The sequence below is a fragment of the Pterocles gutturalis genome, unplaced genomic scaffold (assembly GCF_000699245.1).
Source record: "Pterocles gutturalis isolate BGI_N339 unplaced genomic scaffold, ASM69924v1 scaffold9160, whole genome shotgun sequence".
Taxonomy (NCBI): Eukaryota; Metazoa; Chordata; class Aves; order Pterocliformes; family Pteroclidae; genus Pterocles; species Pterocles gutturalis.
The window spans coordinates 872-18,996 of NW_010138195.1; the positions used below are offsets into that span (position 1 = coordinate 872).

At 40.5% G+C, this 18,125-nt stretch overlaps 1 protein-coding gene across 1 annotated transcript in view; it reads right to left on the reverse strand.

Annotated features, from left to right (window-relative positions):
* Positions 1 to 4,355: 4,355 nt before the first annotated feature.
* Positions 4,356 to 18,125, reverse strand: part of PRKAR2A (protein kinase, cAMP-dependent, regulatory, type II, alpha) — a gene marked incomplete at its 5' end in the record, with an annotated part of 35,507 nt that continues 21,737 nt past the window's right edge. The window contains 7 exons of the mRNA XM_010082897.1: positions 4,356 to 4,979; positions 5,510 to 5,648; positions 6,324 to 6,389; positions 8,577 to 8,651; positions 10,465 to 10,566; positions 13,733 to 13,886; positions 17,752 to 17,858. Coding sequence (XP_010081199.1) covers positions 4,846 to 4,979; positions 5,510 to 5,648; positions 6,324 to 6,389; positions 8,577 to 8,651; positions 10,465 to 10,566; positions 13,733 to 13,886; positions 17,752 to 17,858 — 777 coding nt within the window. The remainder of the gene's footprint in view (positions 4,980 to 5,509; positions 5,649 to 6,323; positions 6,390 to 8,576; positions 8,652 to 10,464; positions 10,567 to 13,732; positions 13,887 to 17,751; positions 17,859 to 18,125) is intronic.

Genomic DNA, 18,125 nt, shown 5'->3' on the forward strand with positions numbered 1-18,125 from the left:
ATCAACAGCTTCCCTGCTGTAGCTTATGTCCCATATTAATCAGCCTGTCCTAATCAATATGGGATAATTCCTCCCTGCTGAAATATTCCCTGCCCCCTTTCCCTCTGTCCTTCTTTCCATGGAAAGAAATACCAGTTTTTCCTTATCCTTCTGTAAAATGTAACATTTTCTACGTAGCTATTAATCATGCTGCAGCCCTCTGGCCCTTCCAGGTGGCAGCATCTTCCCTGAGTCAGTGCCCAAAGCTGACCTACTGTACCCTAGCAGAGGCTTCCTCATGATAGCATCCCAACCCATCTGAACTGCTCTCCCAGCCTGTACACAACATATCACGTATTTAGAAACAAAACTTCAGCAAAAGCAAATATTGAGTGTTTGAACAGGCAATTTCACATGTACCAAAGTCGTTTTCTTTTAATGTTGTTAGTTAGGTTAAAAAAAAAAGGCAGCTTGCCACATAAAATTCAGAAGCTGTAAGTAGAGGCCAGCAAGAGACCTTCAGAAATATTGTTTCTCCTAGGAACCGAGAACCAGTTAGCACAGTGCTCAAACAACACATCAGTTCTACGATAATTTGGCAGACATCTCAGAGTGGCCAGTTTTATTGGGAGCAATATCATCCACAGAAACTGGTGTTTTTTTAAGGTACCACTAAAATTTTATCACCAAACAGCAAAACGTGGTGGTCGGATAACGTATAAATCTCTTTTGGTTATTGCCACAGGGCGAGCGCTGCTCTCCGTAAGGCTCCGATACCACAAGCGACAGGAGCTCCGGCACTCCGAGCAGGGCTAGCTGGCTGCCAAACGGCCGCTCCTGCTGTAAGCGCTGGGGGTTGTGTCAGCTGCAGTGAGTCAATAAAGAGCACACACAGGACCGTACAGGAAGGCTGGACACAACAGGTCAGGTTTTTATTAACCAAAAGTGAAGCTGAACCCCAGAGTGGTTTAACCTGTTAAAAACCATATGTTTATATGGCAGATATTATTCTTTCATGTTCAACACTACAGTGCAAGAACAAAACTTCGCAGCTGTTCATCCTTTGAGAATCAAGTACTAAATGTCAAATGATTTAAAATAAAGGTCCCTCAATGAATCAATTAAAAAACCATTTAACTCAAAAGAACAGACCGATCTTAAGAACTGTCATGAAATTCTCCCAAGTGAAAGACCTTTAAAAGCACTTGGAGCCTTGAGGTAGCAACTTTATGCAGAATTTAATTCCCCTCCTGCCCCACAGAGCAGGGGAAAATTAGTAGCGCATTATTAGCTCCAGCCAGCTAAGCGGAGTTGAGTGTTCTCCTATGAGGTTAGTGACTTTCTCTTGCATTTTGGAATAGCAGTTTAGTGCTGCAGACTGTCAGGAGGAAATCCACATGGAAGGCCTCTTGAAATAAAATATATGGTTTGAAAAAAGTGAAAATAATCAGCAATAACTGTAACAACAAAAATTACCTGGACTGAAAAAACCCAAAGTGTTTGTAAACTAGTCTTGCCAAAATACAAATACATGTCAGGAACAAGAGTCTGCTTTCAGACAACGGAAAGGAAAGAAAGGAAGTGACATTCAAAGGGTTTCATTTTTTGCCCTCTGTGCACAATTGCACTTTGTTTTTAAAGTTTTGTTTAAAAGTTTTATGTTTTGCACTTTTGTTTCTAAAAAGAGAGCACTTTTGCATTTCTTTGTTCTTTTACATTGTGAAACCTGTGCTGTGACATTGAACAGAAATACCATATGCCAGGATATTTGACCACTGAAAGCTCCTCTCACTGACTTCACAACAATCACAAGCAGGGAATCACAAACAAGACTTTTTTTCCCCCTCCAAGTCTCAAAGACACTATTCTCTTTGCCCACTTTGCTGCTGAGTTCTTTTATTAAAAACCACATCTCTCTCTACTGCCAATTTCAGGGACTCCACGGCAGATTTACTGAACACTGAGCAGTAACAACAAAAATCCTGGGCTTGTTCTCCAGGACAATTGCAATGCACAGTCGTAGCAAAGGAATGAGATACAGAGATGCGGGCAGACCTTTACAAACAGGCACCTCACTTCACTCCCTGGTCTTGGTGTTGCCACTCACATGCGTTCCAACTTTGCTCACTGCTGGTGCTCAAACCAGATACCTGACCGTACTGAGTATCTTACTACAAGCTTCTCTCAGTATCGTCATGCTCCAAAATTGTACAGAACATGTTGGTTAAACCAGCCCAAGCTAAGCAGGCACATTGCAAATTGCAGTTTTTAAATGGACGAGCCTCCTTACAGGCTCATCCTCCTCCAGCTCAAGGTCAGGTTGCCTCTCTACACCACCAACCGTCACACGGATCCTGGGTGCAGGATGGCATTGCCCACTACGCCTTTGCTTCAGGGAGTCTAGAGAAAGGTACAACTTCAAAAGCTTGTTCTTACTTGCATGGGATCCCAATCTTTTGATTTTACATTCTCATCCTTTGACTTCTAGAAGCCATCAAATCCTCCCTTCCAGGCAGAATTACCTTTAAGAATCTAACATCAGCCTTGCCTGTTTTTTTGGTTAAGCTTCAGAACAATTGCCAATGTTTGCATATGCTGAGGTATACAATCCTGTCCTGCAGAGAACAGCAGCCCAGCCTGCCAGGCTCCTCTGGATAGGAGACGACATTCTGCCTGCAAGCAAAGGGCCAGCTGATGATCATTCAGAGCAAGTTTCTCTTTAGTTCACAGGATGGTTTAGGCAGCACAGAAACTCATACTGGTTTGGAGACCAGCTTATGTCCGGTTCACAGGACAGTCACGAGCTTTCTTCAGAAAGACTCTTGTCTTGGAGCCTGAAGTATCTTAATGTTTTATCTGTTATCAGTGTGAGGACTTGATGACGGGGAGGTAATTTATTTTCTTGAGTTTTGTTTGTTTGTTCGTTTTTAAATTCTGTCATCAAAAGAATTATTTTGTCTTTGGTGTTAAACCTTGGAAGCATGAATGAAGTACCTGCTGCTTCTTTGGCTGTAATTTACAACAAAAAAAATCAGCTCAGTAAAGCAAGGGAAATTCACTGTTCTAAAACACATGCAGTTAGAACAGCCACTAGACATCACAACCAGGACTTTAATAATATGGAAACACCTAGTTCAGTGGTGTCCATTACAAATCATTTGCATTATATAAAAATATGATTCCAATTACAGTAACTAGACAACAGCTATTCAAACTTCTCAAATTTCCATCTTACTCATATTGCAGGAACTGGGAAGAGCTCATCCATTTAGGGAAAAGAATTGTCCAGAAATCAACTTAGAATTGCAGCTAAGCATCTCGTGCCTTAGAGAAACGTCCACTGTGATAACTAGAAGCATGAATTCAACATTAGCATCCTTCTATTCTTGCTCACGTAACCATTAATAAAAAGAGCAGGTTCTGTTATACTAGCATCCAACAATTAAAATTTTATAACCCCATAAATCACCAGTAAGTTTTGCAAGAGCTACAGAAAAATGCAAATTCAAAGGGTCACTTGATTTATTACCTACAAATTCAATGTCTTAATATAAATATTCTGTTTGTATACCATAAAAATGTCCTTCTTACGGTCTGGTATTATTTAGATAATACTCTGATAAAATCTCAGCAGTATGCCAATTAAGGTCATTAAAGCTATAGAAATAGAATCTACCTAATAAATGCTGCAAATTTAATAGGTACTTCAGATAAATATCATTAGCTCAGTTATCACCTAAACCAAAAAGATTCCTCAAACACATCAACTGCGTAGGTGGCAGACATTTGCTTTACAAAGTCAAATGTTGCCAACTTTTGAAAAGTTTAACAAATCAACGTGGTATTTGGAAGCATCCAAGTGTCTAATGAAGTTAGAATACTGTGAAATGTTAGGACTGGGGGGAGCTCCTGTAAACAAATACAGAAGTAATCTTCATTTAAATTACAAAACATTCACCTCCTTAAAAAGCTTTAAAACTATCAACAGTCAACAACAGCGCCCTGGGAAAGCGAGCAGTATAAAGGATCTCTGTAAGCAAAAGAAGGTCATATATTGTGATCTCACCACAATAAAATGTACTCTGTGTCAGGAACAAGGAGCAAATTTGGGGGGATTACAGTTATGACACCTTCAGGCCATTTGATCTGAACCACTGCACTTTTTTGGGCAGCACAGAGTGAAACAATTTTCTTTGCTGCTCAGAAAACACTTAAAATATAGTAATGCTTAATTTTCTGCATTTTGTTGCTAAGCAGACTCTCCCATGTCCCCAGCTTGGTTTACATGGTTTAAAGAGCGATAGTACCTGCTGCTTTTAGCAGGTGGAAGAAGACTTCAGTGCCACCTTATTCATTGGCTCCATTGACATTTTAACTTCAACCCCAGATGCTACAATTAAAAGCAAATTTGACATTGTGTAAGGAAAGCATCAGATGAAGGTAATAAGCCTGTGAAAGGCTCGTATTCCACAGGTTGCCTCTGCAGAACAGGGAACCTCCCACTATAGAATCTGATCTGAAAATGTATCCCAACAGTAACACCAGAAAGGAGGCGGCTTCTATATCTTGCACACTTTGGGTTTCATATCAGGCACTTGAACTGTTGGACAGATGCCATTCTGAACCAAGTGAGTGAACAAAGGGTTAGAATCATCTTTAATCTAGGTCTAATAATGAAGTATCAGCAGCAAAGTGGAGGCAGGGAGGGAGCAATCCATCTGTGCTGAGACTTGTTTATGTTTTCTAAAATGCCCAAGAAGACAGCAGCAGTAACTGTTCCATAGTGTCCGTTTTCCTTGTGAGTTGTGTTGCTGATAGGAGGCTTTTCTGTGTCTTGAACTAAGAAGGCATTGAGGTACCCTGTGCCTAATTCCCTGGATCCAACAGGTCCATGCTAGAGCCAAATACTTCCACCAGCTGCTCCTCATAATGTTTTATATTCCTCTTCATAATGTCCATGCAGGGTCCAAGCAACCTCTCAAATGCTTGCACATCCATGACTGCAAAGGAACAAGTGAAAACAAGATTGTTTGTCAAAAAGGACACCATTTTTTGAGCTCAGAACACAGATCTCCAGTCCAACCCATTTGGGTTTGAGGCTTCAATAGAAGCCACACAAACAGAAATCATATCTCTGATTTCCCTCTGTACTGTTATTTGGAAAAACAAAATTAATTAAATACACACCTGACCTCAAGGATAAATACAGAAGCCAAATACATACCACACTGGCATTAAAAGATCACCTTGAAAGCTGTGTGTGACAAACAAGCTGTAGACAAGAAGCTGATGCTACTTACTCTGTTCAAGGAGCACAGGCCACACAAGCATTAAAAACAAAATCTGCTGGAGGACAGCAGCGGTGCTTCTCAAACTTCAATGTGGAAATCCACTCCAGCCCACGCTCCTAGGTTCTTGTGTCTGACCACCAGTTACCAAAAGGCCGTTAGGTTGTGAATAACTGCTCACTCAGGCACGGCCCACAAAACACACAAACACTGGTAACTAGAAATACAGAACATGTGCTTACCTAAACATTTGACCTCCCCAACAGCATAGGCAGAGGCTGCTCTGGGTTTGTTGGTAACGAGTGCAAGCTCTCCAAAATACTGCCCTCTGTGACACCGGCCAATCTCCACTTCTTGGTTAGCTTCTTTACTGGTCATAGTCTGGTAAACAGTGTGTACTGTTTTAATTATTTGCATACAGTTCTGGCTTTGTACGAGGCTACAGTTAATCCCAGATATCTTACAGATGTGCAACAGCTCATGGGTTTAGGGCTTCTAAACTAGCAAGTCCCAAGTCATGCTCTGTACTGGTAAAACACCTTAACAGCATGTTCAATCAGAAGTTTGATAAGAGAAGTGTGTGCCAGCCCACAAGTTTTGAGACTGGCAGATATTTACCGTTACAGCTTTGGGAACTGCTATTACATTAGCCCAACACAGGTTTTATCACGCACAACATGTTGTTCCCTAAGGCTGCTTCAGACTGTGCAAAGATACGTTCAAATGCCAATGTCTAGGATGTCACTAGAGATAACAGACCCCAGGTTTTGTAAATGGTGGTTTTCTACAATCCCAGAAGAATTGTCGCCTTTGAGGCCAAGGAGAGTATAGCAGGTTCGTTTGCAGAGGAGCAGATACAAGCAAAAGACTTTCCAACTTTGCTAAAGTGACTTCTGGCCACTTCAGAACAGGTATGGGGATTTACAACCTATATCACATGAGTGTCAATGGTAAATATCATAAAACAGTATCTTAAAATAAGCTTTTTCACACAACTTGTATTAACCAATCAAATCAGTGATTGACCTAAAGCCTAATCACCCAACTTGAACTCACCTTGCTTTTAATCAAGATTTTTACTTCACCAGATTCTACAATGTAAAAACAATCTGCTTTATCGCCCTGTGAAGAGGAAAAGGTAAAACAATTTATGTTTTAGTTTACTGTAAAAGTATGTATAAACTGTATTAAAGCATTCACTCTGAACTAGGCCTTGTGCAGAAATCTGCTAGAACTGACAAACACTCAGATTTAAAAGGTGACCAATTAGGTAATATATCAGAGGAACCCCAAGGGAAGGAATTATTAGTACACATCATTCAGTGAGAAGGCAGGTAGAAAGGAAAAAGCAAAGGATATCGACAATATATTGCAAAATCACTTAAGTGCAAATCTTCTGATCCTGATGGAAGTATCCAATAGTTAGTGAAACTAGGCAGGGCCTAGAATTTCCAGAAGCAAGTTTAATTAAACACCAATTTAGTGACTGCATTTCTAGATGTCAGTAGGAAGAAGGATCCATTAAACTAAGTATGAGCTGAGGCAATCCAGGGTAAAACAGTGGGAGATCAGCAGAACCCAGAACAGCTGTATTTGAGGAGTGGGAACACAGAAAGCAAGAGAAGGATAGTTTACAGAAAACCAAGTCCACAATGCAACCTGCTGGATCCAGGGAACTGGGCACAGGGTACCTCAATTTCAGCGAGAAATCCGTCCCTTAGCTGAGCTTCCTGGGGATGGTCGTAAACCATCCAGCACAAAGCTTTTCATTCGTTGTTGCCAGCTATCACAACATGAACTAATACACTCAGCACACTTCTGAAAGAGTACTTATATTTTTTAAAAGAATGAAAACAAACTGAGTAGGAGACATCCTTATAGCACTGGCAGGCACTAACAATTTTCAAGTGCTTTAAAGCATACTGCCCTTTACTGAAAGGTCAAATTCCAGAAAGATAATTAAAATGTAAAATTATCCATGAGAGAAAAGGGGTTCATGGTATTGATGCAACAGCTGCAATGTAAGAGCTGTCACATCTTTTCCAAGCATAAAATTTCATCATCTTTAGCGGTGTATTACCATCACCCAGACCTATCCAGCCTACTAATCCTCCTTTTAAGGGTAATTACATCCTTGTCCTTAATTCAGTTATTACTAAAGATTAAAATCAACTGCGTAATTGGATCACTGATTGCGTGGGTTCCCAGTTTTGAGACTGATTTATAAGCTTTGATTTTGCTGAGAGTTCAGTTTTCTCAGGGTCTTGAGCAACAAGATTTTCAACTTAAAAAATTGAGGGTGTTTTTGGGGAGAAGTAATTTGGCAGTATTTGGTTATCAGCAACCTAAGGTTTCCCACATTCAGAGTTATCTGACATTCAAGGTAATTAATTATTGAAGACATTATCAAGGAGTAATATTCTATTTATTAAAACAAGACAACAGTTGTGATCAAAAGCCTGCAATTTCAGGTAAGCCAAGGACCTTCTTGCATTCACTTCTACTTGAACTAGAGCACTTTTGCAACAAACAAAGCAACCCTGAGCTAAACTTGATGCAAAATTCCAGTGTTTTATCAGTAAGTGTTCCAAAAAGTTATTTGCCTCAAAGTCAAAAAAAATCACACAGCTTCAGCTTGAGTTTGTCCAGCTTCATGTTCCACCACTCTGGCCTTGCTTTATATTACAGCAAAGCATAAACCAACCACCAAAGGCTGTCAATTGAAGCTAGACTACTCCACCACTGAAATACTCCTTTTAAGAGCATTCAGAAGAAGAGTGGTTTTAATTAACCCCAGTAGTTCCTTAGAATAGTTAGCTGAGTTGGGTCCAACTAGTAAAATATTCCCAATGACTTCATTTAGTTTCATCCAAATCATACTCCTGTTGAATAGGTTTTTTGTTGTTTAATCAGATCTAGGAATTAGAGATGTCTTTACTACATGCTTGTGATTCCTTGTTTAATCTGGTCATAGGTGCCTATGAAAAGTCTAGCTGGGGGCTGTCATAGAAAACTGCACAGACAGACATTTAATTTCAGCTTCTTAAGGCATACTGCTCTTGAAACCTTGTGAAGACCATTTATAAAACAGGTGACAGAAGAAAAACCAGAAGCTAAAGTAACAGAATAAATTTGTAGTGAAAGATGTACTGTCTGTTCCCCAAACATTCAAGAAGTGGTTAAATAAACTGCAAGTATTAAAAGAGTAAGTGATGCCAAGTTGGCCCAAGTAACGGGATTCTATAAGTTGGTTCCAAACAGGAAAAAAGAAGCAGAGAAAGGAGAAAGAGAAATTCAGACTTCAAGTACCTGAGAAATGATGCGTTCTCCATCTTGGTACACTTTCTCCCCTATAACATCCACTATCTTCATTCGTTCTGATGCCTAGAACAAAGAGGAAAATTAAACATAGTCAACTACTATAGAACACCTGTTGTAAACTTTATAGCCCTGAAACCAAGAGGCATTCACTAGACACACAAACACACACTATCGGGGTAATGAAAAATGCAGCCCCTCCAACAACATTATCGTACTGCACAACAGCTTTCAAGACTACCATAATCAACAGGGAAAGAATATTGTCTAGTGACCCATCCATGCGCTCTTCTTTCCCCCAAAGTTAACAAATAACTGAACTGGCTGGTTTAGAGCAAATTAAGAAAAAAAAAAAAATTGCTTCCTCTAAGATTCGGTTAAAATTTGAAGAAAACTCTCAGAAAAATGTCAAACTTGCTAAGAACAAACTTCAATGAGAAACATCAACAACATATTTTCAAAATATTTTAATCACCATGTACTTGAACACGTGGGGGGGGTTTGTATCCCAGAACTCATGCCTAGAGTGGAAAGAGGAAGGGAATATGAAAACGATACCGGCTCTAAATTGTAAGCAGGCATTGCAACAGGATGCCCAGCAGCAAGGGCGAGAGGTACTAATCTGACATGCAATGAAACATGCCTGAGCCTTCATAAACAGGAAGGGAGAAAGAACACTTAAATTTATCTCCAATGTTTCCTACTGCCCATCTAGAACACCAGAAAACTATTTTATTTGTTCAGAGCAGTGTAAAAAACATATTAAGAAAGGAAGAAAAGCCTACAGTTAAAATTAGGATCTCAACAGATGATTCAACTGTAATCCATTCATTCCACAAATGCACCTCAATCCAGCCCATGTCTGAGAAACTTAATTCTGATCCACGCATGATTCAACTGCATCGTGTCATGCAAAAAGCCATCCAGTGCTAATGAGTTATTTTTCTATATCTTTATATATTTATGAGTCATTTTTGTGCTTAAAAAAAAAAATCACATTGATGGAACTAGTTTGAGGCAGGCAGGAGGTGTTACACAATTTACCCCTTCCACAGCTACCAATATGAGTCCAAAATAATGTATCTTAGAGGTTGCTATTCACACTTAACGATACTTTGCAATTTTGTAATCTTCTCGCAAAGGGATTAACAGCTCTTCTAAAGTACTAAAGATTAATGCTGAAAAATGTTCTTAGGATGAGAAAACAAAGAAAAGCTAAGTTATGGTGTAGGCACAGACAGACACATGCTAGCCCTCTGAAGATAAAGGCTGAACCAATAGCTTAGAAGTGACAATTTACACATTTCCTGAAGTCATGCACCACACGCATCAATGTGACATCTGCCTGCTCTGCCCGGTTACGTCCCCAGGTAGCAGTGCCTCCCTTTAGCCTATCTTCATTTACCTTCTGAATATGGGTTAAGGTTAAAGCAAGACCTACTGCAGCCCACATCTTTGTCTCCAATTTAAAATCATTCATGGCTAATAAAGGCCAAATATCCCAGTGATTGTATCATTATTTCAATACCACATCCTCAAAGGGAGCCACAGTCCTAAGGTTCCAATTTTCACTTTAATACCTCTTCTCTGACATATTTATAGATGTTTTTTGTTTTGTGGTGTTTCGTGATTTTTTTAGATCTTTACACAGACCGAGATAAAAATGAGCAAATTGCTTACTGTGAACAAAGGATATAAAAAAAAACAGTGTACAATTTCAACAATGCAAATTAAATTGTAGAGTAAACGTGATACTAAAGCAGCTCTTAGAATTTTGTTCTAAGCAAAAATGACACAGGTTTCTGATGCAGCAGAAACACTGACTGCGGAGCTAATGCTAATGCAAGAATTTGATGCAGATGTCTCCAAGAGGCTTTACCTCCAAGGATTTAAGAAGGGGCACAGACTCAATAAATAATTCATACATCTTCCTCTTCTTTGCATTGTTTTTCAATATAATTCTTCTGAATGTCACTCGATCCTGCAAGAAACAGCACAGACAAATACATTATTCCTCTTCACTAGGATGTTCCCTGTTTAACAAACTGCCAAACATGAACCAGTATTTGCAACAAACACTGAGTTTGAGAAGCCAGCTGTTGAAGTGATACCATATCCATCACTATAGTCATCAGAACAGCTCTTGTGAGAGTACTTGTTGCAATAACAAGTTGAAAACAAATTCTGTAAGAACTGGTCCTTCTCAGATAAGCATTTAAGAATTCCATTTTTAGTCTATCTTGAGCTGTTTTTCAAGGTTGAGTTTTTGGGGTTTGGCTGTTTGTTAATATATATTATCTTTCATGCTCCTGTGTACAATGAAGAAGTCATGCTCTTCTTGCTAAAGCCATTGGAAATTGGAATTTCCAACACTTATTTGTTAAGGGAACTGCACGATTAAGTCTGAATTGGATTCTTCTCCACTTCAGTCAGATTCAAAAGTAAGTTGGAGGTCTATATTGGTCTCAAGTAGATCAGGAACAGAGTATCAAACAGCAGCACGCTTGATTCACTCCTCCAGCTTCTAGGATCAGAGAGGCAGCTTTTTGCAACAAATGCTTCCTAATTCCCAGCTGTCCACATGTGCCACAAGCACCCTCCTGTCAGAGAAATTGTGGGGTTTGTTTCTGAAGCCCAAATACTGGGGAAGATTCCCACCCACTCCCTGCTCTGGTACTTTCCCTGGGCAGCAGACAGCGATGTGCAGGCTCCGTGGCCACTGGGCGGCACTACGTGCCCGAGCGAAGGTAAGCTCGCCCAGTCAGCCACAGCGCCTGTCTCGGTACCTGCAAGGAAGACATATTTGAGAGTTTATTGTCAGAGATCTTAACAAAATGGGTTTTATTCCCACACAGAAAAGGCAGGGCTCAACTATGGGTAAACGCTGATGGGAAAGGCCACAGGAGAGCTGAAACTGAACAGCACATCCAGGCTGAGCAGAAGGGCCCTTGCCCACCAGGTATTTTTGTCAGTGTGCGCATTACAGTAATGCCCGCGGTCCCTGTAAGGATCTGCACTAAATCAGAGTTTACCTTACACAACAGGAGGCCATACATGTAAAGACCAAAACCAACAAGTCAGAGGAAAGGAGCAGAAATTTGGTTAGGAAAATGGTACACCCCTAAAAAAATCTTTTATGTTTACATTATACCACAATTAGCAGAACCATCCAAAGTCCTGAGAGCCATTCCTCTGGATCTCATTTTCTGAAAACATCAACTGATCCCTTAGCAGAAACATTCTGAGGTGAAGAAGTATTTTCAAGTAAGAGAACAGTTTTCTGGGATGCAGGCTGCAAATACTTGCAACTTGAAACAGTGACTGATACAGGCGACACTAGGGGAAAATACAAGTCGAAGGAGGTGAATGCTGAAGGGAAGAATGGTATTGCTGTTATCCAAAGAACAAGAGATGATAAAGCATGAAGAGATTGTTCTATTTTTATTTTTTAAAAGAAATTCTTCACTGGTAGAAGTCTCTTCAAATGTACATGTTTGGAGAAGCAGAAAGGTGCAGAAACAGTCAGGGGAATTGCAAAAGCATAAAGAATTCGGAATTCATTTTGAGAGCACTGGTGAGGGAGGAGAAGCAGCAGTATTTGAACAAAAAAGGCAGAGCAGTGAAGGAAGCATGTGTGAACATGATGTCTTCCCCAGACACGTTCAGTAGCAAATGCTGAGGACATTTCTCTGCTCCAGAAGAGCCCCATGTTTGATAACTGCTTTGTGCCTGAGCCTCCCAGGCTTCTGTTTGGCCTAAGCCTGCAATGCAGCAGGAGTAATCCACATTTCCTAAAGAGCAGATAACACACGAGCTGTAGCGGTGTCTTCTGCAGACTAGTAAAAATATAATGTTTAAATTACATCAGGCACAAAATAGTACAATAAAACATGACAACAACAGAATAAGTGGAAGAAATAAGTGAAGATTTAGGTAGGAAAATGCAGCCTTAGTTAATAAAATATCCACAGGACAGGCGACTAGCAAGAGGTCCCCCTTCAGCTGCATCTTGCTAATTAAGTGAATGTAATCACAGAAAAACCCAAAGTTAACCCAATTTGTGCAGTTCTTTTCAAAGGCAAACTGGAACAAAGAATCATATTCTCATTTTCTTCCTTTTATGAATAAGCTCAGTTTGTAGGTAGCTGCTTTGTTCTGTCTTGTTCAAGAAACTAGATTCTGACATTATTCCCTGGTTGATTTACCAAAAATCTTCTCTTTCAGCTCACAAAGAACAGGGAAGTCAGAAGTCAGTTCTCTCAGCAAGCACAGAGATTGTATAAGCACGGTGTGTGTAACTGCTTATCAGTCCTACAATCAAGGTCACAACACACGGTCAACCCCCAGCCATAGCTGCCGAGGAGCCCAGCGCACACAGAAAGCACACAACACTTCTGGCTTCAAAGGCTTCGTTGATAGCACAATCCGCTTATTATGTGAGCCCTCGCAGATGAGTAAGAGAGCACTGTGAAAATAACCCTATCCAAATAGTACAGAAAAAAAGCACTAAAAAAGGAAACTAATGTCTACAGCTTCACATTCAACACTTCTGGGTTAGAGACAAAGCAACAGCATCATTTAGCTTGGTATCTCATAGGTCATGCTGACCTGAGAACCTCTTCCAGGGTAACACAAAGGGACCAGAAACATCATGACAGCTTATTTTGAAGGAAAACAAAGCTTTGGGCAGTTTTTCTAGCTCTTAAAAATACTGAAATCCTCAATAAGATATTTCATACCTTCCCATTCCCCTTAAAGCAGACAAAATGGTAGGAAAGTGAGTTGAAAATAAAGAACGCCATTTAGATACTGTTTCCCCCTCCCATAAAAATATCTGCATTAATGTCTCCACTGTCCTCTGCAGGATGAAAACAAAACCAGGCATTTTTTTCCCTAACCAAAGCCACAATTACAGCAAATGCAAAATAATAAAGGGACAGATAAAACTAGTGATATCGTTTTTACAGGTAAGTTGTTCTGGAAAGGTGGCCAAAAAGATCTGCACAATGGATCTCTCATGCCAGGAGGTGAGATAACAGATCATGATAAATAGTTATTAGCACAAGGAGTCATACCAAAAGAAGCACTGGACACACTGAGGTAGTGTTTAAAATATTAAGCAGATGAGAGCAACTTCCTTTCCTTACCAGTCCCCAAAGGGCTCCTTCTGTTGTGGCAACAATGGTGGCAGCTCGAGGAGTGTTGTACATCAATGCCAGTTCCCCAAAACTGCCGTGATTATCATAGCGGCCCACACAGCTCGACTGGTTGTCTTTTGCTACAAAAATATCATACAATCCCCTGGAAAACAATGGAATAGATGCTTTTTATTAGACAACATTCCAGTACAGAGCAAAAAACCAGCTCTTTGCTGTTATACAAATAGTCCTCTTATGGCTAGGTGAGATGGAACATGCTTTATTGAGCTTTCAAATTGCCTGATACCAAGCTGCTTCTGTCTACACTATTTTCACAATAATTCTCTCTTAATAAAGCATTTCACTCCTGATAAGATGTGGGCAAGATCTACTTGGTTTCCTCTGCGTAATATTTTGACCTTGCTATTATAAGTGTTACGGCCAGGGCAATAGGTAGTTTCATCGTCTTTAACACTGTCTTTTCACAGCAGGCATGTTATCCAGAGAGGCCTCTCTGGAGTGACCTGGATCCATCCATACCTATTTTCTCTGTGACAGCATTGCTGCAATACCTTTCGTACAAACTCAGTCCAACTCCTCACCTGCTCCTATGGTTTTGCCTCAACTCCAGCTTAAGAGTATGTCTATATCATAACCCCTAGATGCATTCGTAGCTTTTATCTGCATGTGCCCACTCTAGATTCAAACTGTCTAGCTCTCATATGGACACCAGCGGTGCCACAGAAGCACGGAGAAAGAGTCTTCCTTTACATAGCTCATACACTGACTTCTGCAGGGCAAACTGACTAGTCATGACGAGCAGCACCGACTGATCCCCAAGCTGGAGGATTTAAAGTTAGTTCAGGAACATTATACATGCCGCATCTTTACACTGTAGCATAGAGATCTCTGCAGAGGCAGCCATCTCTCAGCTGGTATTTGTCTAATAGATCCCTTATAACCAGAACTCTTCTCACTCTGCTCAACTTCACACCATGCTACAACTCAGTCCCTGCTGACAGCTGAAACAATCAATTTATCACCATTTTCGTGGAGGTGTGGTTACCGAAGAACACAGGTTACAGCACACAATGTTCCATCTTGAAGAGCATGTGTTCGACTCTCACAAGGCTCTGTGTGCTGAGGTGACACTGTAGGAAGCACCAGCTTAGGTAGCTTGGGCAAGTAACTTCCAGCAGTTTTGCAGAACATTATGGGTTCCACTCTAGTCACACTGGCTTCAAATTAAAGTGGCCACGCTAAAAGGTTTTTAATGATTTTTTTTTTTTGTTATAGCTCATTTCTAGAAACAGGAAAACCCTCTGAAAGTGCTGATAGCTAGCCAAAATCTCTGAATAGATCAAGAGGAAAGTGTTCAGGTACCAGAAATCTCCTTGCACTTTGTTCACAGGGAGCTATAACTTGTTTAAATCAGAAAGGCCTCCTCACTCTGATCTCCAAGAGGCATGCTTCCTACATTACAATGAAGTTAAGGGAACAGTAACCTGCAATTTACTAAGAATCAGAAGACAACTCTGATGAAGATGCAGGTACAAGTCCAGCAAGTCAAAGCTCAAGACACTAATCTGGATCAAACAGCAACTGCATATACAGAAACAGGCTGTGCACAGAAAGGTAGTCCTTAAAGTCAAGCAAGAGTGTCTAATGTCCTCAGGATTGTCTTATGCTTAGAGCTTTAAGAAATAAATTAAAAATACATCTTGACTAGGCTTGATTAATTCTTGGCTATGGCACCAGAGATTGTTCAGGGACTAGCCACTGGCCTAAGAAACTTTACAAAACATGTCATACTCTGGAGAAAAGCAGGCAGGGAACACCTTCCTGGCTTTAAGCAGCTCAACATGCATATAGTTTTCCCCAGGAGTCTAGATCTTTGTCAGAGGGAATGGTATTATCTCCCAGAACATCACTGGGCTTGTAAGAAAAAAAGAATCAACACAAATGGCAGTAGGTGAAGCTTCTCATGGCAAACAAGTATGGGAACACACTCATTGGTGAGACCTACCTAGTATTAACAGTAGGGGGTCTTTCAGGATTGCTGATGAACAGCCCTGGGTTTGTTAGAGTTATCTTTGAACAGTACTGCATCTAAAAAAAATGTACTAAAGGACAGCTTTATGTCAGCTTCATCTGTTGGAGATACCACAAAGTGGACATTATGTGCATCAAACAAACAAACAAAACAGACCAAAGTGAGGAAGCTTCACACAATGACTTGAGGGTCTAGTGTACTAAAGCCTTTGAGACCCAGAGAAAAGTTTGGCTACTGGATCAATAACAGATGGGCCAGATTCAGACATGTCAGAAGATCCAAGAAATTTAGTCTCTCTCTCACCCAGAAAGCTAATGAAAGATAGGCACGTGAAGACTGCATAACAGCCTTACCAGACACCTTTTACACTCTACTGCTTACTCACACCTAGGAGACAGAGAAAGAAACCAAGGGCATGCTAACAATAAACTAAATAAGGATTAGTATTGATGAAAAGCTTCACTAATTCTTGTAATGTCCAATATCTATTTAATGATTCTCTGAGAGGCACCAGAAGCAACAATCTTCAGAGTTCTTCTTGATCTAGAAGAGCCATCTGTGAGCACCTTAAACAAAATGCAACAACCCATCCCTCAACCTGCAAGTCACTTACTAGTGCCATTTATTTCCAAATAGCTATAGCCATGTAACCTTCAGCCAAGCATTCAGCTGTCTGTGGCCCAAGGACTAAATTGATGAGGCTCCACTGGGTGACCTTGGCTCAGCTTTACTGAGAAAACTGTTGCTGAACTGTGAGCTAAAGTCCTGTAAGATAAGAAGAATAAAAATACAGACCGAAGTGTAATTGTTGAGATGGTAATCGTTAGGAGTTCAAAGATTCAAGAAAAATACTGACGTGAAAAAATATAAAACCCCAAGGAAAAGAAGCAGAAAAGCGGAAGAGAGCAACTCAGCAAGATTGTGGATCAGCCTGTTCCAAGAGGCAACAGAGGCCCATGCTGCCCTTCCTGACCGATGACTGCTCGCTCAGAAGAGACTCTACCGGTGCCTCCTCAGGAGTGATGAACATACTAATGTTTAGCCACGCAACACACTCGTCCTAGCTCTCCCTTCCATGCAGTAAACACTAAATAACTGCTGCATCCGTCCTGCTTGCTGTCCCTCTGTGCATGGTAAAGGACACTCAGACAGAAGCGATCTGGTGAGGAAGTATTACAACCAGAAGACTTTGGAGGAAAAGTGCCAGAAAGCCTATTTTTTTATGCAAACAAGAAGCTACAGAGTTACACCTGCAACACAAAGTCACTGTTCATTCAGACAGGAAGAAACTAATCCTCAAGGGATATTTAGGCACTAATGACTTATCTTAAAGTAAAAAGACATTCCTACTGATGCCTTGAAAGAGCCAAAGTCTTCTGAATTTGCACTTGCAGGCAAGTGGAAACATTGTAGCTTTCCCTTAGCACCAGTATCCTGCTATTCTTCTGCAGAAAAAAATGAGGGGTGGGAGGTGGAAGAGGACTGGAGGAGAGGAGGACTGAAAAGGGGGAGAGGGGGACAGAAAATTCTTAACTGTAGAATTCTTCGTAATAAATGAATAGCCAGTATAAGAGTTGGAGCTGAGTTGGTGTCTACAGTAAAGGTAAGGTCATACAGCTGGTTTTAAGCTATGCACATGCTGATAGGCACAAGAGCTAAACTAAAAAAAAACACAGGCAAGCTCATTCTGTGGCCCTTCCCTCAAGAGAAAGGGGTATTTGAGTCTTTACGCAGTCACACAAAATGTGTTAAAACTCAGCAGGTTTAAAATATCCACCTCTGTCAAATTTGATTGCCCCTGGGCAAATGATCAAAAAAATCAATGGCAGCCTAAAGGGGAAATGGAAAGATCAAAGGAAGAGGCAATGACTCCAAAAGTAAGTTTCCTTCCTTCTGAAACTGTCCTGCAGTAAGGATTCTGTGACATTTCTAAGAGACTGAGAAGAAACATACTTCACATTTCACAGCTGCTTACCGCTCAATGACGTAGAAGTTGTCTCCATCATCTCCTTGGTCAATCACATGGTCCTGAGGTTTCACCTTCCTCTCAAACATGGCATCAAGGACCTGAGACAGCTGCTCCTATAAAACGAACAGGAGGAAAAAAAATTTTAAAAAACCTCAGGAAATACACCTAAGCATTATTGCTAGACAAAGGCAAGTTCATTTGACTTGATATGGATGAAGTGCCGCATGCATTGCATTATCTTCACTGTATGCAAATACAAGTAATATTGATATTAAATATTGATTTCCACTAGCAAGTACCTCACTTGTTTCCAGCTTATTAATATAAGTTCAATAATGCAAACAGACACTTCCGTTACAGAAGAGCTATTATCTCAAATT